The 25709-nt window shown below is 43.7% G+C and overlaps 1 protein-coding gene across 4 annotated transcripts; it reads left to right on the top strand.

The window, feature by feature from the left end:
• The first annotated feature begins 1489 nt into the window (after positions 1-1489).
• Positions 1490-25605, top strand: zbed4 (zinc finger, BED-type containing 4). 4 transcript variants are annotated; one of them, XM_035748491.2, is made up of 5 exons: positions 1490-1832; positions 2460-2534; positions 2861-2986; positions 3124-3199; positions 20869-25605. In XM_035748491.2, exon 5 carries the CDS (start codon positions 21058-21060, stop codon positions 24871-24873), a length of 3816 nt encoding a protein of 1271 aa, XP_035604384.1. In that variant the 5' UTR covers positions 1490-1832; positions 2460-2534; positions 2861-2986; positions 3124-3199; positions 20869-21057; the 3' UTR covers positions 24874-25605. The 4 variants fall into 4 exon arrangements, with proteins under 4 accessions (XP_035604384.1, XP_035604385.1, XP_035604383.1 ...); XM_035748492.2 differs by having other exon boundaries at positions 3121-3199; XM_035748490.2 differs by lacking the exon at positions 3124-3199.
• The last annotated feature ends 104 nt before the right edge of the window (positions 25606-25709 follow it).

Here is a 25709-nt window from a genome sequence, read left to right as displayed (position 1 = left end):
GTGAGTGTAGCCGATGTGAAATTGCTAGCTGGTGGTGGTGCGCGCTAGTGGCGTTTCAATTGGTGACGTCACTTGCTCTGAGGCCTTGAAGTAGTGGTTCCCCTTGCTCTGCAAGGGCCACGGCTTTTGTGGAGCGATTGGTAACGATGCTTCGAGGGTGACTGTTGACGTGTGCAGAGCGTCCCTGGTTCGCACCCAGGTTGGGGCGAGGAGACGGACATAAAGTCTATACTGTTACATCTCTATAGACAGGAGTAAGCTAATAAGACTAGACCTGTATAATTTTGCCAATTTAATATAATTTACTTCAGGGAAGCCTTATGCCTTTTGATGTGGCAGAAACACAACGGAGGGAATAACTACACTGTTTGCATTCGGTCATGTTTCCAGTCGCCTTGCCATGATTAAAGCAGGGGTTCGTGCATTCAGTTTTGTGCGATTGCTGTCATCAATCCACTGTGGGTACAACATCACCGATGCACTTGCTAATAAACTCGCTCACCGAATCAGTGTATACATCAATGATGTTGTCTGAGGCTATCGGGAACATATCCCAGTCCACATTATCAAAGCAATCTTGAAGCGTGGAATCAGATTAGAGAAGCAATGATCCAGAATTTTGCCAGCCCAGGTCGCGCATTCGATATGCTGATAAGATTTAGGGAGCCTTGTTTTCAGATTAGCTTTGTTAAAATACCCATCTACAATAAATGCAGCCAAAGGATATGTGGTTTCCAGTTTACAAATAGTCTGAGCAGAGGTTCTATCTTGGCACAGAATTGGTTCTACCTGAAACCCAAAAAGGTTATGCTATGAGAACAGCGGAATAATCCTTTTAGGTTGTAGATAGCACCTTTTTTTCTGAGTGTAGACCTATATTGCAGTGATGTTTCTGTGGTTTTCAATTTTTTTCTAAATGGTTAATTGGTGGTGGGGAGTTAAGATAATCAGAAATATTATGAAACATCCCCACTTTCAGCACACAGGCATGTGTGATCACTCAACAGAAAAAGACATGCTCACATGCAAACATGTGTCTGACTTGCACCGGTATGCAATTATTAAGAGACGTGACATAAATAGCTAATCCTGGCTTCCAATGTTCTTGCTATTATTTATTGAGGCAAGCAGATTAGAGATGTCAAGGTGATACCCAAGCATATGCCATGTGTATATGTGACACATACAAAAAAGTATGTGTAACGGTTCTCTTCTTCCTCTTAAGAAGAGGTGTAAGCAGGGATCGGACCAAGGCGCAGCGTAGTTATAATTCATGGTTCTTTTAATAACAAATACATGAAATAGACTACAAAAAAAAGAACCATGAAAACCCAAAACAGCCCCATGTGGTAAAACACTGACACAGGAGACAACCACCCACAAACCCCAACACAAAACAGGCTACCTAAATATTGTTCCCAATCAGAGACAGTGACTAACACCTGCCTCTGATTGAGAACCACATCAGGCCAAACATAGAAATAGACAAACCAGACACACAACATAGAATGCCCACCCAGCTCACGTCCTGACCAACACTAAAACAAGGAAAACACACAAGAACGATGGTCAGAACGTGACAGTATGGCTATTTTTTATGTTTAATTTTGTTTGTTATTTTATCAATCCATCCTTTGTACCATTTTGTAGGCCTCCCAACTATTTGCATTTAAAGTAATGTATATGATTACTGCCCCTGGGTGGTGCCGTGACGTCAATGGGGAGCTTTAGTGAGATTGTGAGGTTTTAGAGGTTTCTTTTTTAATCTTGGATATTACCTACTACTAAAAATGACCAACTAACGTTTCTCCTTCTCATCATTTTACATTCAGGTATGTAATGTGCAAAAGTGCGAGGTGACATGGTTAACTACATAGTCCATGAGTTTGGTGATGTTTGAAGGCAACTGAAGGGAGTTTTAACTGAGTGGAAAAACTGGTTGGAATTTTCCCCATTTTAACGGAGATTTCTGTACGTCCAAACTTTCTGTACTTTTCAACGTTTTAGATCCTATTTGTTTTGTTTTCTATGAACGAAGGCTCAGTTTAGTTCAGGTAATATATGTAAATATGTGATGTCACGATAAAATGTGTTAAGATGTTAATATTTGTATGAAAATAGCATTTAGCAGTTTCCTACCTTGATGTTAACCAAATGCATCTTGGCTAAGCGCTAGCTAGCTCCAGGCAATGTTTCTGTCAATCTTAGCTTACATGTTAGTGGTTAATAATGTAATGGTTGTAGCATTGTTTTGCATAGGCCTCCAGTAATTTATATATTTTTCAAAATTGACACTGCTAGTACAGTGAGTTATATGCAATGTGAATGTGGAGATCTATGGTGACTCCAGATTTGGATGAATGGACCAACCAGACCCTCAAGACTGCCATGGGCAAGTCCCTTGAAGGGCAGGAATGGTGGGAGGACAACCTGAAGGTAATTCTCTTTGCACACAACAGCAATGTCCAGGCCTCCAGAGTATTCACTCTATCGCCTGGTGTACGGACGGGAGGGAGCTGCAGCTGCTTACTGAGGTAAACAACAAAATTGTCTATACAATTTCTGCATATACTGTAGTATTAGAATTTGTGATTAACTTAGGATTGTTTGTCTATTGCTATTTATTATTACTGAAATCACAGAGATCACTGAAACCCCACCTTATGTGGTGGAAGTTGTCAAACCAGATCAGAACGCCTTCGAGAATCATCTTCAGGCATGAGCTGAGAAGCATGTTGAGGTTATTGACCCGGCAAAAAAATTATTGTCCGCTGTTAATTTATTTTATGGCCCTCCAAGAGATATGTAAGAGATGTATTAGTAAGAATATGAAATATAATTGCATTTATTATCAATCAAGGTGAGACTGAAAATGGACAAGTCGCAGGAGAAACAGAGGGAGAGCCACTGGAGGAGAATCAGGAATGGGACCAAGTGCTTTGACATCCGGGTGAATGACTTGGCTTGGAAGAAGGACAAAACGAGGGTGAGATCTGGGAAACCTTGCTGCTCTTTTGTTCCTAACTGGGTTCACCATCCGTTAAAGGTGAATATAAAAATCTCAGATGATAACTACTTGCATTTGTCTCCTCGTGGTGGGCGGCATCACCATGCTATCAGCAGTAGCAACACTGGCCCAGGGGTTTCTCCAAATTTCAAGGCCAACTACTGGGTCACGTTAAGTAACCTCCACTTCCAGGTAGGTACTGTTAAGGTGTATGACACCAACCTGGAGTTTCTCACACAAATTACAGACAGGTATCTACAGCTATTGTTATTGTCATGTTGTCATTATTTGAAAGAGCAAGAAAACTATCATACTGGGCACATAATGTGAGATATACAGATACAAAGACTAGCACTGCAAACACTTGGAACAAAGAGAGCATCAGTGCCTGGACTTCGCAGTCTCCCTCTTCGAGTCCCCCTTCAGAGACTGACTGCCTGTTGAGAACAAGCGACAGGCTAAACCTCCCACTCACACAGCACCCACCTCCTCTCTATTCCACACACCAGAATTCAGTATTTCAGTTTTTGATTGCCATGTGAGTGTACAACAAATCTGTGAAAGTAAATTGACACACGTACAAAAAAATACCAACATTTATATTTAAATCTTAAATATTGCCAGATTGGTTTCAACAACTGTTTCACAAGGTGTTCATTATTGTCACGACTTCCGCCGAAGTTGGCTCCCCTGCCTGTTCGGGCGGTGCTCAGCGGTCGTCGTCACCGTCCTACTAGCCACTACCGATCCCTTTTTCGCTTGTTGGTTTTGTCTTATTAGTTTCACCTGTGTGTATTTTAGTTTAATTAGTGTCCTTATATATAGTAGGTTGTCCTGCCCTTGTTTTGTGGGGGATTGTTTTTTGTTACTCTGTTGGATGGTGGTTTTCCGTGTGTGTATTCTCCAGACTATTCTGGTCCTTGTTTGGGCTGGTCAATTGTATGCGGCCTGTGTGTTGGCGTGACCGTTTTTGTGCGCCGGAGAATAAATTGACAATCTACTGAACCCTGCTCTCTGCGCTCGATTCCACCCACCACTCCTAGTAAATTGTGACAATTATTGTACATTTGAACTTATCCCTTGATGGTATTTGCTAGTTCTACATTGTTCATTGTTGTACCCTAGGACCTAAAATAGATATATTTTCAACCACAAGGGTGTACTGATAAGTTATGATTTAAAAAAAAATCATAATAGAGGACTACTGATATATTATTTCTGTGTAGATCAGGGCAGGCCCGTTTTAAAATGAAAACATGCCAGCCAGACAAGCCAGTGTATGAATCAAATTTATTTGCATATGAAAGGAGTGGAAATTAGCTGACTTTGTGATCTGTAAGGTAGGTAACATTACTGTGTGTTATTTATTTATTTATTTTTTATTCCCCGATTGTCAGGATTTGGCCAGGATTGTTCCGGTTTTGGCCACTAGATGCCCCTATTGTGCTTTTTGACCCTTTTGTTTTCCCTCGTTTCCAGTTATTATTTGCACCCTTGAATGTATTTAAACCCTTAGTTTTCCTCAGTTCTTTGCTCTGTGTTTGAATGTTAGCACCCAGCCTCAGCGACGCTGTGAACATTTGTTGCTCCAGTTGGACTCTCTTGTGGTACTCTGTTTTTGTTCTTGTTTATTTGTTTTTGATTAGTGGCTAGTTTGCTAAGTGACTGTTACTCACACCGGAGACCCGAGTTCGTAACCGGGTCTTGACACCGATGCCTATTTATTCATAAAAAACAGAAGATAATTTAGGTGTGAGTCCTTCCGGAGACACCTGAAACCCCACCTCTTTAAGGGATACCTAGGATAGGATAAGTAATCCTTCTCACCCCCCTAAAGATTTAGATGCACTATTGTAAAGTGGCTGTTCCACTGGATGTCATAAGGTGAATGCACCAATTTGTAAGTCGCTCTGGATAAGAGCGTCTGCTAAATGACTTAAATGTAAATGTTAAATGTAAATGTAATTAATTGCAATGGTTAGCTTATGCAAATTAATAGGAAAACATTAAAAGCGTATTAATAGGACTACATTTAGCCTAATTGGGAACAAATATAACATGGGGAAAAGTCAAAGGATCCTAGTCAGGCTATTTGTCAAATCCAGATTTAACACAGATCTTTATTTGTACCAAATCTGTAGGCGATTGTGGGCTAAATCAATGACAAACTGCTGAAATGCTCAGGCTTCATAATGATCTGTAATCAAAATAGACTGGGGTGTTTTCGGTTGCGTTAAGGCTAAGCTTATGTGTAAGAACACAACTGTACTGAAATCAATAGCCTGATTCAATGTGATTCTCCTAAATAAAAAAGTGTATCTGTATAGCTGTTTGGTCTATGGATAGACGCATACCGATTCCATCTTTTTGGTCTTTTGCTGTATGCATAGCCTACCACTAATATTCTAAATTAGGGGGCATTTAATAAAACAACCACATGTTTTCTGTGATGTTGAGGCTGAGCAAGACCTTTGATGGGCTAGTAGACTATGCGGAAATAATCTATGCAGAGTTAATCATTGTTATAGCCGAGATCGCTTTATATAATCTGGACCTTTGTTTTTTCTAAGGCGAAGCAAACAAGGGGTAGCATGTGATTTTTGCCTGTCTAAATAACAAGGGTTAGGCCTATACCCTCACATACCTCCTCAATTCAAGGCCTGCTTTTAACCATAAAACATATCCACAGAAATGTATAGCCTAAGGATTGCTTGGTGACAGTGATTGTGTCACACCCCGATCTGTTTCATCTGCCTTTGTGCTTGTCTTAATCCTCCTCCAGATGTCGCCCATCTTCCCCATTATCCCCTGTGTATTTATACCTGTGTTATCTGTTTGTCGGTTGCCAGTTAATTTTGTTTGTGAAACCTACCAGTGGTTGTTCCCCTGCGCCTGTCTGTTCCTTGCTCCTGTTTCCTAGTCCTTCCCGGTTTTGACCCTTCTGCCTGCCCTGACCCTGCCTGACGTTTTATACCTTGCCCCACCTTCTCTGGATTACTGACCACTGCCTGCCTTTGACCTGTCGTTTGCCTGCCCCTTTATTAGAAAAAAATGTTTGTTTCTTTAACACTGTCTGCATCTGGGTCATACCTGAAACGTGAAAGATTGTTTCTGTTACACCGGTACTGGGAACTCTGGGGAAAAAACGAGGTCAAAACATAATATCAGTGATTTTCAGGTCAGAGAAAGATGCCAGAGTTTCTGATTTGGAATTCTGAGTTGGATGGCCATTCAAAACTATTTTTCCCAGTTTTAGCTAGTTTTTTTCCCGACTTCCCAGTTGTCTTGAATGCACTGACGTCCGAAGTCAGAGATTGCAGAGTTCCGATTGGTTTTGAATGTGTCACTAGAGACCTAGGCTATGTCTTATTTCTGAATAGGGCATCCTCCAACAAAGAAGCCCTTGTGAACGTGTTGATTTGAGAAATAGGCATATCTACACAGTAATGTTGGCTGGCTGCAAATCAATAAATGTTGTATTGAGGTGATAGGCCTATTTTAGCTAAATAGGCAAATGAAATTGGATTACTCTGGCAATGATTTTATTTTAAACAAAATCATAAATATGTAGATGTCTGTTTATCAGGGGTTTATGCTGAGATCTTTAATAATAAACTAAACAGACACTTTAACTAACACATGACCCGTAAATGTCACGTGTACACGACGTGAAAGCATGATGTAAACGTAGATGTCATGTAGACTTTTTTAAGGAGTTCGTGGTGAGATCTTTCGTAATTGTAATGCTCCGGGTGTCGTGGGTGTGGAGTCAGACGCAGGAGACAGAGAGTGCAAGACTGTGCTCTTTTAATGCACCAACGCACCACAGGGTGCTCACAATAATAACGGCCCCAAACACGGGGAATGAGAAACACGTTCCTCTACATTAGAGCCGAAGGTTGCAATCATTAATCCCGCACAACAACCAGGTGGGCCGGCTGTCTAATAAAGACAAACTAATCATTCACCAACAGGTGCTACCAATAAACATACAAGGAGGGGGAGGAAAGACAATCAGTGGCAGCTAATAGGCCGGTGACGACAACCGCCGAGCACCACCCAACTGGGAAGGGAAACCGCCCTCGGTCGGACTCGTGACAGTACCCCCCCGACGCGCGGCTCCCGCAGCGCGCCGACACCGGCCTCGAGGTCGCCCCGGAGGACGAGGTGCAAGGCGATCCGGATGGAGGCGATGGAAATCCCTTAACATGGATGGATCCAAGATGTCCCCCACCGGTACCCAGCACCTCTCCTCCGGACCGTACCCCTCCCAGTCCACGAGGTACTGCAGGCCCCTCACCCGGCGTCTTGAGTCCAGAATGGCCCGGATCGTATACGCCGGGGACCCCTCGATGTCCAGAGAGGGGGGAGGGACCTCCGGCACCTCACTGTCCTGCAGGGGACCAGCTACCACCGGCCTGAGGAGAGACACATGAATCGAGGGGTTAATAAGATAATTCGAAGGGAGTTGTAATCGATAACACACCTTGTTTATTCTCCTCAGGACTTTAAAGGGCCCTACACACTGCGGACCCAGCTTCCGGCAGGGCAAGAGGAGGGGGTAGGTTTCAGTTCGAGAGCCAGACCCTGTCCCTCTGTACAAACACGGGGGCCTCACTGCGGTGGCGGTCAGCACTCCTCTTCTGCCGTCCACTCGCTTGTTGTAGAGATTCCTGGACGGCCCTGCAGGTCTCCTTGGAGCGCTGTACCCATTCCTCCACCGCAGGAGCCTCGGTCTGGCTCGGATGCCATGGTGCCAGGACCGGCTGGTACCCCAACACACACTGAAAAGGGGACACGTTAGTAGAGGAGTAGCGTAGTGAGTTCTGGGCCATTTCAGCCCAGGGAATGTATCGTGCCCACTCCCCTGGCTGATCCTGGCAATACGACCGCAGAAACCAACCCACCTCCTGGTTCACTCTCTCCACCTGCCCATTACTCTCGGGGTGATAACCGGAGGTCAGGCTGACAGAGAACCCCAAACGTTCCATGAAAGTCCTCTATACCCGAGACGTGAATTGGGGGCCCCGATCAGAAACGATGTCCTCCGGTACCCCGTAGTGCCGAAAGACAAGGGTGAATAACGCCTCCGCAGTCTGTAGGGCTGTAGTGATACCGGGCAACGGGAGGAGATGGCAGGACTTAAAGAACCGATCCACAATCACTAGAACCGTGGTGTTCCCCTGAGACGGCGGAAGATCGGTCAGGAAATCTACGGATAGATGTGACCATGGCCTTGATGGAACGGGGAGGGGTTGTAACTTCCCTCTAGGAAGGTGCCTAGGAGCCTTACTCTGGGCGCACACCGAACAGGAGGAGACATAACCCTTAACGTCCTTAGCCAAAGTAGGCCACCAATACCTCCCCCGAAGGCTTCCCACTGTCCTCGTCATCCCAGGGTGACCCGAGGAGGGTAGGACGTGAGCCCACCGAATCGGTTTGTCCCGAACACCAAACGGCACGTACTTTCGCCCCGCCGGACACTGAGGAGGCGCGGGTTCCGCCCGTAACGCCCGCTCGATGTCCGAGTCCACCTCCCATACCACTGGTGCTACCAGTTGAGGCAGGAATAATGGGAGTAGGTTCGTTGGACCCATCCTCCGTGTCGTAAAGGCGGGACAGTGCGTCAGCCTTTACGTTCTGGGAGCCCAGTCTATACGACAATGTAAACCGGAACCGGGTGAAGAATATGGCCCACCTTGCCTGACGTGGGTTAAGGCTCCTAGCTGCCCGAATATACTCCAGATTCTGGTGGTCGGTCCAGATGAGAAAGGGGTGCTTAGCCCCCTCAAGCCAGTGTCTCCACACCTTCAGAGCTCTAACCACCGCTAGCAACTCTCGGTCCCCCACATCATAGTTACGCTCCGCTGGGCTGAGCTTCCTTGACAAAAAAGCGCAGGGGCGGAGTTTTGGTGGCGTACCCGAGCGCTGTCATAGCACGGCACCCACCCCAGCCTCGGCCGCGTCCACCTCCACTATGAATGCTAGAGAGGGGTCCGCATCTGCCAACACGGGCGCATCAGTGAACAGCGCCTTCAACTTGTTGAAAGCTCTGTCTGCCTCTGCTGACCACTGCAACTGCACCAGGCCCCCCTTCAGCAGTGAGGTAATGGGAGCCGCTATCTGGCCAAACCCCGGATTAACCTCCGTAAGTAGTTGGCAAAACCCAAAAACCGCTGCACCTCCTTTATTGTGGTCGGAGTCGGCCAATTATTCAGTAAAGTGAAAGCGACTGCCAAATCGGCATACTCGGGGGGAATGCACACCGTGGAACCCTGGTCTGGACTTTCCACCGACGTGGCACCGCTGGAAACTCCCAAACACCTTCCAGAACACTCCTCTGACCACCCCTGGAGAACCCCCTGTCTCCACAGAATTTTAGGATTGTGCCGGGCCAGCCAGGGAATCCCCAGCACCACTGGCAACGCAGGCGAATCAATAATAAAAAGACTGATACGCTCCCTATGATTCCCCTGCGTCACCATGTCCAGTGGGACCGTGGTCTCCCTGACCATCCCTGACCCTAATGGCCGGCTATCTAGGGAGTGCACGGGAAAAGGAGAATCTATCGGTACCAGCGGAACCCCTAACTTAAGGGCGAGTCCGCGATCCATAAAGTCTCCAGCTGCGCCTGAATCGACTAGCGCCCTATGCTGGGAAGAGGGAAAAAAGTGAAGGAAAAAGGTTAAGACAAACAAGTGGCCAACAAGGGGTTCTGGGTGAGTTTGATGCTGAATCACCTGGGGTGATCGAGAAGCGTTCTGCCTGCCATCTCTACTCCCAGACGGACCCCCCCAGCACCGATCGGCCATGTGTCCTCTCCGACCACAGTTGGTGCAGGGAAGGCCTCCTCCTCCGGTACCCCTCGGCACAGCCCCTCCCAACTCCATTGGAATGGGAGCGGAGGGGCTGGGTGTTGGAACGCACAGGACCCTCTCCGAACGCCCGCGGGCAGCCAGCAGATTGTCCAGTCGAATGGACATGTCAATCAGCTCATCCAGTGAAAGAGCGGTGTCCCGACACGCTAACTCCCTGCGGATGTCCTCCCGGAGACTACACCTGTAGTGGTCAATAAGGGCCCTGTCGTTCCACCCAGATCCTGCTGCCAAGGACCGGAACTCCAGCGCGTAATCCTGGGCGCTCCTCCTCTCCTGCCTGAGATGAAATAGTCGTTCTCCCACAGCGGCGTGAAAACTCCGGGTAGTGCTCCCGCGCTGAGTCTGGGCCATTCCAGACTGCGTTCGCCCACTCCAGAGCACGACCCGATGGAGGACGGTGGTGTGGTGGAGAACCCGTTCCTCCATCGATGGGAGAGGGTTGGCTGCTGCTCCTGCTGACTCCATTCAATCTTTTGGTGCGAGATTCTGTAATGCTCCGGGTGTCGTGGGTGTGGAGTCAGACGCAGGAGACAGAGAGTGCAATGCTGTGCTCTTTAATGCACCAACGCACCACAGGGTGCTCACAATAATAACGGCCCCAAACACGGGGAATGAAAAATGTACAACTGAAAATACACGACCAGGAACAAACACGTTCCTCTACTACAGAGCCGAAGGTTACAATAATTAATCCCGCACAAGAAACAGGCGGGCCGGCTGTCTAAAGAAGCCCAACTAATCATCACAAACAGGTGCTACCAATAAACATACAAGGAGGGGGAGGAAAGACAACCAGTGGCAGCTAATAGGCCGGACCGCCGAGCGCCACCCGACCGGGAAGGGAAGCCACCCTCTAACGGGTGACAGGATATAACACCTGCTGTTTTTGGTGACACCCAGTATGCATAATGAACCGTTAGTACCGGTGTTGATTAGAAATAGCATTATTTTTAAACCTTAGGGGTTGTCTAGACCGATTATATTCTGGCTGTGGGGGTTTCCCCCACATCTTCTAGGGGGGAAATAAATTCAGATTTGAGAGGCTTATGTGCTAATGACATGAAAGTGCCTACCTGGTTTCAAACACCCCATGCAGACACACACCCTCGAAAGACCCATTGTTTTTTAAACACACACACATACACGCCCGAATGCACAAGCACACGCACACACACCCGTCTTTCCTGAAATACTTTTTTCTGAGACACACAAGAGAGAGAGAGCGTGATATTCCAGGCGTTAAAGGTGAGACAATTTTAAATACATTTCAGATATATATATATATATATATATAGTTACTGAAGTCGTTCATAGTTAGAGTCCATAATGCTTCAGGTATCCTTTTTGTGGGGGGCTGTCCGCTGTAACCCTTTATTTAGTACAGATCTTTTAAAACATGCTATAATTAGTACAAACAATTTTACTATTCCTTTCTTACAGATAAAGGGGCCGGCTATAGGGTTAGTCCTGACATCGATCCGTTTCCAATTCACCGTCGTCAAGACAGGCTTTCTGGCTCGCTAGATGTCTCGCACATTCCACGTTCTGTAAGTTTTCATTCCATGGATAGATCAAACATCGTGCCTGTAGACCCTGGGTATGTCTTAAGGATAGACGCGCCCAGCGGCGTAATTGTTCACGATTTTGGAAAAGATTGTCCAGCTTTTTCATCATGGCCAGGAATATATGATAATCTCCCCACTTAAAGCTAAAGATGGGCAAAAAATAGTTCACACCCTTGCAGGCTTTGGAAAATGCATATGAACTAACTGATTTTGTAGCATTTGAACTATCATATTGTTCACAGGCTATAATTGTCAATTTGGAGTAGGGGCCCATGCTTGGATTGCGTCCTACCTGACAGGTCGCTCCTACCAGGTGGCGTGGCGAGAATCTGTCTCCTCACCACGCGCTCTCACCACTGGTGTCCCCCAGGGCTCTGTTCTAGGCCCTCTCCTATTCTCGCTATACACCAAGTCACTTGGCTCTGTCATAACCTCACATGGTCTCTCCTATCATTGCTATGCAGACGACACACAATTAATCTTCTCCTTTCCCCCTTCTGATGACCAGGTGGCGAATCGCATCTCTGCATGTCTGGCAGACATATCAGTGTGGATGACGGATCACCACCTCAAGCTGAACCTCGGCAAGACGGAGCTGCTCTTCCTCCCGGGGAAGGACTGCCCGTTCCATGATCTCGCCATCACGGTTGACAACTCCATTGTGTCCTCCTCCCAGAGCGCTAAGAACCTTGGCGTGATCCTGGACAACACCCTGTCGTTCTCAACTAACATCAAGGCAGTGGCCCGTTCCTGTAGGTTCATGCTCTACAACATCCGCAGAGTACGACCCTGCCTCACACAGGAAGCGGCGCAGGTCCTAATCCAGGCACTTGTCATCTCCCGTCTGGATTACTGCAACTCGCTGTTGGCTGGGCTCCCTGCCTGTGCCATTAAACCCCTACAACTCATCCAGAACGCCGCAGCCCGTCTGGTGTTCAACCTTCCCAAGTTCTCTCACATCACCCCGCTCCTCCGCTCTCTCCACTGGCTTCCAGTTGAAGCTCGCATTCGCTACAAGACCATGGTGCTTGCCTACGGAGCTGTGAGGGGAACGGCACCTCAGTACCTCCAGGCTCTGATCAGGCCCTACACCCAAACAAGGGCACTGCGTTCATCCACCTCTGGCCTGCTCGCCTCCCTACCACTGAGGAAGTACAGTTCCCGCTCAGCCCAGTCAAAACTGTTCGCTGCTCTGGCTCCCCAATGGTGGAACTAACTCCCTCACGACGCCAGGACAGCGGAGTCAATCACCACCTTCCGGAGACACCTGAAACCCCACCTCTTTAAGGAATACCTAGGATAGGATAAAGTAATCCTTCTCACCCCCCTTAAAAGATTTAGATGCACTATTGTAAAGTGGCTGTTCCACTGGATGTCATAAGGTGAATGCACCAATTTGTAAGTCGCTCTGGATAAGAGCGTCTGCTAAATGACTTAAATGTAAATGTAAATGTAAATGGCTATGCACCATTGAAGAGATTCTTATGGCTTTCAAATCATCACACACCTCCTCTTCCAACACGTAGCTGGGCAGGGATGTACCACTCAGTGCGTTTTCGATCTGACATAGTGCTAGCCGTATCTTAACTTCTTATGGCTGGGGGCAGTATTGAGTAGCTTGGATGAATAAGGTGCCCAGAGTAAACTGCCTGCTACTCAGTCCCAGAAGCTAAGATATGCATGTTATTATTACATTTGGATAGAAAATATTCTGAAGTTTCTAAAACTGTTTGAATGATGTCTGTGAGTATAACAGAACTCATGTGGCAGGCAAAAACCTGAGAAGAAAATCCAACCAGGAAGTGGGAAATCTGAGGTTTGTAGTTTTTCAACTCATTGCCTATTGAATACACAGTGTCTATTGGGTCATCTTGCACTTCCTACGGCTTCCACTAGATGTCAACAGTCTTTAGAACCTTGTTTGATGCTTCTCCTGTGAAGTGTGGGCGAATGAGAGGGGAATGAGTCAGAGGTCTGCCAGAGAGGCATGAGCTGACCACGCGCGTTCACGTGACAGAATAGATCAAACGTTCACGTGCTTTCCATTGCATTTCTACAGACAAAGAAGGAATTCTCCGGTTGGAACATTATTGAAGATTTATGTTAAAAACATCCTAAAGATTGATTCTATATATCGTTTGACATGTTTCTACGGACTGTAACGGAACTTTTTGACTTTTCGTCTGCTTGTGCATCATGAATTTGGATTACTGAGCTAAACTCACAAAAAAAAGGAGGTATTTGGACATAAATGATGGACATTATCGAACAAAACAAACATTTATTGTGGAACTGGGATTCCTGGGAGTGCATTCTGATGAAGATCATCAAAGGTAAGTGAATATTCATGATGCTATTTCTGACTTTTGTTGACTACACAACATGGATATCTGTTTGGGTTGTTTTGGTCTCTGAGCGCTGTACTAAGATTATTGCATGGTGTGCTTTTTCTGTAAAGCTTTTTTTAAATCTGACACAGCGGTTGCATTAAGGAGAAGTGTATCTGAAGTTCCATGCATAACAGTTGTATCTTTTAGCAATGTTTATTATGAGTATTTATGTAAATTGATGTTGCTTTCTGCAAAATCACCAGATGTTTTGGAACTACTGAACATAACGCGCCAATGTATACTGAGACTTTTTTAAGAGCGTCTGCTAAATGACTTAAATGTAAATGTAAATAAATATGAACTTAATTGAACAAAACATACATGTATTGTGTAACAGAGGGCTCATTCATCACAAAACCATTTGATGTGCACTATTTTTATGAATACTTCACTGGCAAAGTGGGCAAATTTAGGAAGGAAATGCCAACAATGAACAGTGAGCCATCATGTTCATGCATAAAAATAACTAATAATGAAATAAAAGCATTGTAAGTTTGAATTGTGTTGGTGTGGAAGAGGTGGAAAAAATATTGTTATCCATCAATAGTGACAAACGTCCTGGCATAGACAATTTACTGTAGATTGAAAGCTACTGAGGATGGTAGCTGACTCTATTGCCACTCCTATCTGTCATGTATTTAATCTGAGTCTAGAGGAAGGTGTTTGTCTTCAGACCTGGAGGGAAGCCTAAGTAATTCCACTACCCAAGAGTGGTAAAGCAGCCTTAACTGGTTCTAACAGCAGACCTTTCAGCTTGCTGGCAGCTCTAAGCAAACTGTTGGATACCATTGTGTTTGACAAAATACAATGCTATTTCTCTGTAAACAAATTGACAACAGACTTTCAGCATGCTAATAGAGAAGGGCACTCAACATGTACTGCACTGACACACATGGCTGATGATTGGTTGAAATAAATTAATAATTAGAAGATTATGGGAGCTGTACTGTAAGATTTTAGTGCAGCCTTCGATATTATTGATCATATCCTGTCGTTGAGAAAACGTATGTGTTATGGTTTTTCAACCCTTGCCATGTTGTGGATTCAGAGCTATCTATCTAATAGAACTCAGAGGGTTTTGTTTAATGTAAGCTTCTCTAATGTCAAACATATAGGGTGTGGTGTACCGCAGGGCAGCTCTATAGACCCACTACTCTTTTCTATTTTTACCAAGACCTGCCACTGGCATTGTTAAACAAAGCCTGTGTGCCCATGTTTGCTGATGATTCAACCATATACATGTCACCAACCACAGCTACTGAAGTCACTGAAACCCTTAACAATGAGTTGCAGTCAGTTTTGGAATGGGTGGCCATCAATAAACGGGTCCTGGTCATCTCTAAAACTAAGAGCATTGTATTTGGAACAATAATTCCCTAAACCCTAGACATCAGCTGAATCTGGTAATGAATGGTGTGGCTGTTAAACATGTTGAGTAGACTAAATGACTTGGTGTTACCTTAGATTGTAAACTGTCATGGTCAAAACATATACATCGCCCTTTATTTTTTACTTTGTCTCTAATCTCCAAAAGTTTGGATTTGAAATCAAACAATGACTATGAGGTAAAAGTGCAGACTGTCAGATTTAATTTGAGGGTATTTTCATAGCATGCAATGACTACATCAAGCTTGTGACTCTACAAATTTGTTGTATACAAATATCATACCCCCAAAATGCTAACCTCCCCTGTTGTTGTAATGGTGAAAGGTGCCTAGAGTAAACGGCCTGCTCCTCAGATAGGGGGCAGCATTTTCACTTTTGGATGAAAAGCCTGCCAAGAGTAAACTGCCTCCTACTCAGTCCCAAATGCTAATATATGCATATAATTTAGTATTAGTATTGGATAGAAAACACTCTGAAGTTTCTAAAACTGTTTGAATGATGTCTGTGATTATAACAGAACTCATATGGCAGGCAAAAACCTGAGAAGAAATCCAAACAGGAAGTGGGAAATCTGAGGTTGGTCAATTTTCAACCCAACCCCTATTGAATACACAGTGGGATATGGATCAAGTTGCACTTCCTAGGGCTTCCACTAGATGTTAACCGTCTTTAGAAACTTGAATAAGGCTTCTACTGTGTTGTGGGGCTGAATGGGAGCTGAATGAGTCAGGTGTCTGGCAGAGAGCCAGGTCCGGGTCACGCGCATTTCACATGATAGCGACCTGCGTTCCATGGCTTCTCTACAGACAAAGGATTTCTCCGGTTGGAATGTTATTGAAGATTTATGATAAAAACATCCTAATGATTGATTCTATAAATAGTTTGAAATGTTTCTAAGACCTGTACTATAACTTTTTGAAGTTTTTGTCCGATGTTATGCTGGACCTGCACGAGCGTTTGGATTTGTGTACCTAACGCCCTAACAAAAGTAGCTACTTGGACATAAATAATGGACATTATCGAACAAATCAAACATTTATTGTGGAATTAGGATTCCTGGGAGTGCATTCTGATGAAGATCATCAAAGGTAAGGGAATATTTATAATGTTATTTCTGTTGACTCCAACATGGGGGATAATTTTATTTGTTTTCTGAGCGCCGTTCTCAGATTATTGCATGGTTTGCTTTTTCCGGAAGTAAAAAAATTAAAATCAGACACAGCGGTTGCATTAAGGAGAAGTATATCTATAATTCCATGTGTATAACTTGTATTTTCATCTACATTTATGATGAGTATTTCTGTTGAATCGATGTGGCTATGCAAAATCACTGGATATTTTTGGAACTAGTGAATGTAACGCGGCAATATAAACTCAGATTTGTTTTATATAAATATGAACTTTATCAAACAAAACATACATGTATTGTGTAACATTAAGTCCTATGAGTGTCATCTGTTAGTGATTCATTTTATCTCTATTTGTGCTTTTTGTGACTCCTCTCTTTGGCTGGAAAAATGGCTATGTTTTTCTGTGAGTTGTTGGTGACCTTTTTTCCGAATTAACTCCATAATATCGACTGAAACATGGAAAAACGTTGTTTGGTGTTTGAATCAATGCCTCAACGTGCATTCTTCTGTTAACATGCCGGGCAAATAATCGTTTGTGGTGCTGTAAAGCCTATTTTCGGACACTGTGGAGGATTAACCTGTTAGGCCGCCCCCATCCCGGATCCGGGATTGTGATTACAGCCTCAAGCTCATTACCAAAGCCTATTTGAAACTTTTTCCGAATTAACTCCATAATATCGACTGAAACATGGAAAACGTTGTTTGGACACTGTGGAGGGATTAACAACAAGATTACCTAGGCTTAAAACAGTATAAGATACATGTATGTTTGAGCCATTCACAGCCAATAAGGAGATTTGAAAATTATGTTGATTTCTGTTATCTTGGTTTTTTGATATTGTTTTGGAGCCAGTTCTGGAAACGCACTTTCCAAAACACTCCAAGCTGTTGTCTTTTCGTGACAAAATATCGATCCCGTCTTTTTATCCAAAAATGAAATACTGCCCCTAGGGAGGTTTGCAGCCTTTAAAAAGTATAAGATTTTTAAGAGTAATTATGAGAGACTGACTGCATCACTTCTTATTTTTATAAGAAACATTAATGTATTGAAAATTCCAAATTGTTTGCATAGTCAACTTACACACAGCTCTGATGCACACACTTACCCCACCAGACATGCCACCAGGGGTCTTTTCACAGTCCCCAAATCCAGAACAAATTCAAAATAGTGTAAAGTATTATATGTTGCATGGAACTCCCTTCCATCTCATATTGCTCAAATGAACAGCAAACCTGGTTTAAAAAAGTGAGGCAACACCTCACAACGCCTCTTCCCTATTTTACCTAGATATTTTGTGTGTACGTATTAATATGTAGGCTGTGTTTCGTTTTTAAATATATGTAGTTCTGTCCTTGAGCTGTTTTTGTCTATAAATGTTCTGTAATATGTCATGTTTATTGTTTTGTGTGAACCCCAGGAAAAGTAGCTGCTGCCTTCGCAACAGCTAATGGGGATCATAGTAAAAACAAAAATACTTCTGAGCCAGCTGTTGCCTCTCTTGTGTGAGATATTATGGAGGAACCATGAGCTCACGTGGGAAAGCATGCTCACGCGAGAGAGGGAATGCCCACTTACACAGACAGGAACCTTTCAAAAATGTTCAATGGTTAACAAACGGCCACACTCTAAAAATTAGGGGTTCAACAAGGGTTCTTCAGAACCTTAGGGTTCTTGGCACTTACATTTGTCCACAAAAGGTTCTTCCAAGAACCCATAGGAAAAGGTTATTCCAAGAACCCATTGTTGTTGGGGTTCATTGAGGAACCTCATTAGTTCTCGCAGGAACCTAACTGCCCCACTGAAACATTTGGATTTGAAAGGACAGCAGGTGCAGGCACTTAACTGAAAAATGTAAAGATCTCCTCAATTTAAGGTTTGTCCCTGGTATCTAAATTCCTATTGTTTTATGATGATACCCTCTATCTTTTCATATTTGTGCAAATCTTTCTAAAACAGAAAATGGACACAATTCAATGGATATATTATTATATATTATTATTATTATTATATTATTATTATTATTATTATAGGTAAGAATATGTAGGCTATAAGAATATGTTGAAGGCTAGCTGTATTGAGTGCAGATGACTGAACTGCTCACCTTTGTGTCTGTAGGTATACAGATGAGGAGGCATACAATGGTATGTCTATTGGTATTGGAATGTTATGCAGATCAAGTTTAGTAAACTAGCCACCATTCTTTACCCCATCTTCCCCTTCATGTGAAGCCTCAAAGCATGCAAGAGGATTTACATACATGTAGCCTAGTAATTTGTTCAAAGTTTGGTCAGGTTAAAATTCACATTTGATTTGAGTTTCATGCTGGCTGAGATAGTGTCTAAATTTAGACTCACTACACATAGTAACATTTAGATTTCATATTGTTCTCAGACAGCAAGCCTTTCATAACAATTTGTTTTGCCTGTGCTTATAGAAGTTAAATATGTTCATATGCATAAGTGTCGAGTTTTGTTGTGTAAATCATTTGCCCAACGTGATGGTTTCAGTGCCCCTGTGAGAGACCCTTCAGGTCAAGAAACCCCGTTGTTAAGGTTAAAATGTAAGAGCAGTGATAACAGGAGGAAAACAAACAACACCGTTTGTAAAATTGATTAGTGTCTGTGTATTGGCGACGGCATATGCACACAATGTTAATAATGCACCATGACGTCTGTCAAGAAGTAATATTCACGTTTTGATATTTTAAGAAGTGTTGCTTTACCGACGAATGTTTCGTATTTTATTGTCCCTGCCGCCATATTGGAAAACCCTTCCACCCAGTGACATCATAAAGCGTGTTCCTTCCGTCCGATGCTGTGTGGACCTGATTCAACTGAATGTGAACTGCTAGGAGACAAAGCAATGAAGTAATCCCCCCCCGGATCAATCAAATGTGTCGTATTTAACTGTTTAGTAACTGAAACATAAACCACGATCTCAAGGTATGTATGCTATCTTGGTCTAATATGATTTCTAGGAGTCAATTTTTTTCTCTCTCCAAATAACGTCGTGAGTAATGTTCTGGGCTGATTCGGTTGGTCCGTCTGTTCCATTACCCACGATCTGGTTCTGTCTCACCAGGCAGGTTATGCCCTGTGTGGTTTAGCTAGCTGGCACGACCAGGGTCTGTACTGTATCGGACACTGTCCCCAATTAATAAATAGGCTGCTTCATGTATGTAGTTGAAAGGCTAGTTGGTTTGTGAAATTATGGTTTCAGATTTCTGTTTTAGAAACCCGTGTGTGTGGTATATGTTTGTTTTTGTGTAGCTAGGTTTAATGTGATACCTATTTAGCCTCTTGACACTGACATTGTTATTAACTTGGCTGGCTAGCTCGGTTAGGGTTAGCATTTGGCATTACCTAAATGGGCTCCAAATTATGAGTAGAGTTTGAAATAGCTACTATTTTAAGGCAAATCAATGTGTCACCTTAATCCTGGATGTTGCTCGTTAGCTAACTACCCGGAAAAGTAGTAGCCAGCTTGCTAACGTTGGATCAGGAAATAAGGCTACTGTAGCTAGCTAGCTTTCACGCTAACCAGCTAGTTAGCTATCCAACTGGATAACGTTCAAGCTAGAAAACGAGTATGATACTGCGGTAGCTATTTTGTCTAGATTCCAGACATAAATATGGTCCGATCACCTGTAAAATCGAATTATGTCTGTAGTTGCTACAATCTTGGTGGAACATTTGTTGTGGTTTGCTGGTGGCTGAATGAATAACTAATTCCCCATTTGTTTCTTGTTCTGGGTTAGTTAATTTTAATGAACACTCAATGTGCAATAAGCAGTTTTATTTGTAGGCTAATTATAAAGGCGTTATAAAGGCATTGTTGCTAATAAAATAAGGTTTACTGAAACTGATTATTAATTTGATAACCAATAACAATGTATTGTGATCTAGGCTATATTTCAATCATACATTGGGAAATTATACTCATGAAATAATTACATAAAATTATCATCATACCTACTTTGAATATGAATAAAACGTCACAAATTAATGTCAGACTATACATTTTGTCATTGAGGGGGCTTAAAGGACCCCAAAGTTAAAATCATTGCTGGAAGCAATGCACACCAACATTGAAAACCATTTAAATTAAAATGTTTTGGGTGGGGTACCACCTAAATAATGGTAGGCTAGTATGACTCTACATTCCTCAAACTCAACTCTGGACCTCAAAGCCCATTCCACTGCATTTGTGTTTTTCCTCTCTAATCAGGAACTGCTTTAGACTTGGGACACTAGGTGGGTGCAATTAATTATCAGGTAGAACAGAACCAGTAGGCTTCGGAGCTCGTAGGGTAAGAGTTGAATACCCCTGCTCTACACTGTCGTACTGCTAAGCATGTCTAATATATAATATAACCTAACACATCTGTTAAGGGTAATGTGAGGTCCGTTGGGTTGCCGCCTGACATGTTAAACAGTTTCTAGTCTGTCAACTTGTTTTTATCTGCTATTTGCTGAAATATTGATGTTTATTGAATTTCTCTTTCATTCCAGATCCTACCAGAAAAGGTGGAAACTTTGACACATTAGTAAATGGAGAAAATGGACTACAAGCTTGCTCCTTCTGAACTGGACAAACAGACTTAAACGTTGGTGTGAGAAATGCTCTTACACCCATGACTCATTAACTTCTGTCAAGCTGCATCAGAATTTGATTTTTTCGCAGAACTTTGGTCAGCTAACATGGATGGAGAGGAAGACCTCTCTCTTAAGAGTGAAGAAGATGTAGTAGATTCAGAAACTAATGGCATAGAAAACAAGAAAAGAGAGGCGAAAGGAACATGTCTAAAAATTGAGGGGCAAGATGGCTATGTGTTTAAATCATACAGCATCGCCCCCCATGACACTGCAGATGCAAAGACCTCCTGTCCATCTAAAACACTGGCTAAAGACTCTTCTCCCGTCGCTTCAATTCACGAGGAGGAACCAGACAATTTATCTATTTCTCAGGTTGATGGACAATTTAAAATTAATGGGTCTGTCAATGAAACAGGTGAGGCATGTGACAAACATAATTATCTTAGGCCTACTTCTCCAGCCATTTCAAACAAAAGCCTAAATCTAAACACTGAGGTCAAGATAGAAAATGACACATCTGAACATATTGAGGAAGAGGATCCAAATAGTATGGAGGAGGGGACCCAAGAGGATGAAAGGTTATCATATGATAGTTCTGTAGGCCCCTTTGTTACTAGAGACAATACAGATGATTACAGTAGTATGCTTAGTGGGTACACAAGCACTCTTTATGATGTTGCGATGGATGCTGTCACTCAAAGCCTATTGTCATCCATGAGAAGTCCCGCTAATGCTAATCCCAGGAAGAAATCCCCTGCCTGGAACCATTTCTGCATATCTCCACGTGATAGTACCAAAGCAATCTGTATGTACTGTATGAAAGAGTTCAGTCGAGGTAAGAACGAGAAGGACCTCAGTACAAGTTGTTTAATGCGGCACGTACGAAGGGCTCACCCCACTGTGCTTTTACAAGATGGCGACCTCTCCTCAAATACTCTGACTGCTTCTGCTGCCTCGTCGGTAATATCCCCCTCAAATAACGGAAGCCTGGCAGCTAGCATTACTACTCCCACCGCACGAAATAACTCCTCACCGTCCACCTCTTCAGCAGAGGGCTCTGACATATCATCGTCCAAAGAAGTGTTACCAAAACTCGAACCAAAACTAGAACAGGGTGCCAAAAATGACACTGGCACAATCTCATCCTCACATTCCAACAACAACCATGAAGAAGCGATGGATGGAGGTGGGTCTGAGCGCCTCGCTGCAACTCCTAAAAACTCAAGTTCTCGTAGAAGATCAGCTGTGTGGAAGCATTTCTACCTGTCACCTGCTGACAGTTCCAAAGCAGTGTGCATACACTGCATGAATGAATTTAGCAGGGGTAAAAATGGAAAGGACTTGGGCACTAGCTGTCTGATTCGCCATATGTGGAGAGCCCACAGAGAAATTGTCATTGAAGAAAATGGACAGGGCTCCAACATACCACCACCATATACAAACCCACCAACGCTATTGTCTCGCTCTCAGCTGCATCAGGACTCAGTAGTGGACATTAAAAAAGAATCCCTCTTCGCTCCATCCTCCCCAGAAACAATATCTGACAAAGTGCCCCATAACGAAGATGAAAGCATGGATGTGAAGGAGTCTAACACAATAAACCAATTGGAACAGGATTCCTCCCTCAATCTCTGCTTTGGACTTCGAGATGAGGATGTTCCTTTACCTTCCTCACCGTGCGATCTGTCCCTTGAGGGCTCAGGCCTGAAAGAGGATCCGGCAAGTTCAATCTTCCAACAAAACAAAAAAATAATGAAACGGGTGAAATCCGAAGTGTGGCACCATTTCATCGTCTCTCCAGGGGATCAGCTTAAAGCCCTCTGTCGATACTGCCCCTGTGTCATCAGCCGGGGGAAACGGGGAGACTTCGGAACCAGCTGTTTGATGAGGCATCTAATGCGAAGGCACCCCGATGTCCTCAAAAACCAAAAAAGTACAGATGATAAGGACTCCTCACCTCATCCCTACGCTATTCTTTCTGCCACTGAGGCTGTTCCAGCCAAACTGACTAACAGCCCTGCTAAAGAGAAAAAGCCACATAACTCTGTGTTCAGTAAAAAGACATCAAAGTTGTGGAATCATTTTTCTATTTCCCCTTCCGATCCCACTAAGGTGGTTTGTTTGCACTGTAGCCGCACAATAAGTCGTGGCAAAAAGACGACAAACCTCGGAACTAGTTGTTTATTTAGGCACATGCAGAGATTTCATGGAAATGTTCTTGAAAGTAACAGTACTATCTCAGGTGATGTGCCGTCTGCTGAAATTCACGTTAAACACGAACTCATGGACACTTCTGTGTATGACGAAAACTGTGAAAGATTTGATGACTACCATCCGGTTGCCAAAAAAATCACCAAACTCGTTGCTGAAATGCTTGCACTGGATCTTCAGCCATCAGCCCTAGTAGAGAACACTGGTTTGAACCGACTACTGGAGTACCTTCAACCTCAATATTCTCTACCCTCCTCTTCATATTTCACCAGCATTGCCATACCAGACATGTATGAGAGGGTGAAGGAGGTTGTTCTCACACACCTGAAAGAGGCTGAGAGTGGTATCGTCCATTTCACAACAAGCATTTGGGTCACTAGCCAGACTCGGGAATTTCTGACTCTTACTGCCCACTGGGTTTCATACGAATCATGTGTTAGACCTCAGGGTGAGGACTTTCACTGCTCTGCTCTCCTCAGTGTGTCACAGATAGACTGTGACCATGACATGCTCAATATACAGAAGCAGCTCGAATACTTCTGGGACACCTGGATCAGCTCCTTAGGGCTGAAGAAAGGATTTACTGTTACCGACAACAATGCCATTGCAAACGTCCTGGAGGACAACGACCATGTCATCGTGCAGTGCTTTGGACACACCATAGACCTAATTGTGAGCGAAGCCATAAAGAGTCAGAGGATGGTTCAGAACCTTCTCAGCATTGCTCGGAAGATCTGTGAGCGAGTGTATCGCTCAGACAAAGCAAAGGAAAAGTTGGCTGAACTGCAGAAGGTTTACCAGTTACCTGAAAATTGCCTCATCCAGGACGTTCCCTCAAAATGGAGGACATCCTTCTTCATGCTTGAACGTCTGGTGGAACAAAAGAAAGCGGTCGACGAGATGTCGATAGAGTGCAACTTCAGGGAAATGATCAGTTGCGACCAATGGGAAGTGATGCAGTCAGTGTGCAATGCATTGAAGCCCTTCGAAGTGGCCTGCAGGGAGATGAGCAATCGCACTGCCACTCTGGGTCAAGTCATACCACTGATACACATCCTCAACCGAAAGATAGACATGCTCTTCGACGAGACGATGGGCATCGACAACATGCTCAAGTCGCTGAAGGAAGCGATGGTGAGTAGGATGTCATCAACCCTACGCAACCCCAGGTACACTTGGGCGACAATGTTGGACCCGCGGTACAAGGCTTCCTTGTTCACGGAGGAAGAGGCGGAGCAATGCAAACAAGACCTCATCAGTGAACTTCAGGTGTCCCTTTCTACCTCAATTGAGACAAAGCCTTCACTATCCAACGGATGTGGTGGAGAGGTCCCAGCATCATCAAATGGCTCTCCCTCAAACAACAAGGACAACCTCTGGGCACTCATGGATGACATCAGACACAAGATAAAACAGGAGGACAAGCCAAAATCATCAGAGCTGGCAGTGCTGGAATACTTGGAGGAGGACATACTTGATCAAAGCTGTGATCCACTGGACTATTGGAACCTGAAGAAGTTACTGTGGCCTGACCTTGCCAAAGTCGCTGTCCGCTACGTGGGCTGCCCTCCCAGCATTGTCCCAGCAGAGATTCTGTTCAGCACAGCCAGTGTGAACTGCACTCTGAATCAGCCCATGCCATTACTAGAAAACATGGAGGGGCTGCTCTTTCTAAAGGTCAACCTACCGTTAATTTATTATCAGCACTGATTAAAACCATTGCTTATGAGGAGCTCCTTATCAAGGTCCAATTCATAGAACTGTGAAATGACCCTTTTAGATTCAGGGGTAACTAAAGGAGAATAGATATACAGAGGTTAATTTTCAAAACATGAGTGCATTTGGAATTGTTAATTGCATTAATGTGTACTACTGTTGAAACACTTTAGAACTTGCATCAGTCAGCAACTCAGTGACGTGTCAGGGAGGGAGGGGTGTATTTAGCAGTAGGGGTTGTGAATATTTGTTCCTGTGTCTTTTTTTCAATGTCAGTTGTCTTCTCTCTCCTTGTGCCTTATCCAAAACTAATTCAGGTCAAAATGCTGTAAATACTTGCGCAAATCAAGTCTGTCAATTTAAATGGCTTAATTTTAGAAACAATGTTGGGTTTTTTTTCTAAATGAACACATGGCCCAAAAATAAATGCTGTGACTTAAAGATGTTAAGTTTTATTTAATTATTTCATTGTGAATTTGTGGCTCATGGTACTGTTGATTTAGAAATTGCTTTAACTTGCTGAAATATTTAATATTATGCAAGATATTGCCATTTCAGAAGCAATTTGTTTGAAAATGTCTATAGCACAATTTTAAGCTTATTTAAGGGATTAAATTATGAGTTGTCAAGTAATGTACATATGTATAAAATGATTTCTGAACTTAATTTGATAAACGTGGAACCATGCAAATTGTTGTCATTTGTAAATAAAGGTTTCTTATGTGATCCTTTGTTCCTGGTTTTGTATACAAAATTGGACCTGTTCGGTAATGGACATTGTAGCAAAAAAATGTTCTTACTAGAAAGGTTCAGGCACCACCTGCCAGTTT

The sequence above is a fragment of the Oncorhynchus keta genome, chromosome 33 (genome assembly GCF_023373465.1).
Source record: "Oncorhynchus keta strain PuntledgeMale-10-30-2019 chromosome 33, Oket_V2, whole genome shotgun sequence".
In the NCBI taxonomy this organism is placed as follows: Eukaryota; Metazoa; Chordata; class Actinopteri; order Salmoniformes; family Salmonidae; genus Oncorhynchus; species Oncorhynchus keta.
This window is presented reverse-complemented; position numbering and strand designations above follow the sequence as displayed.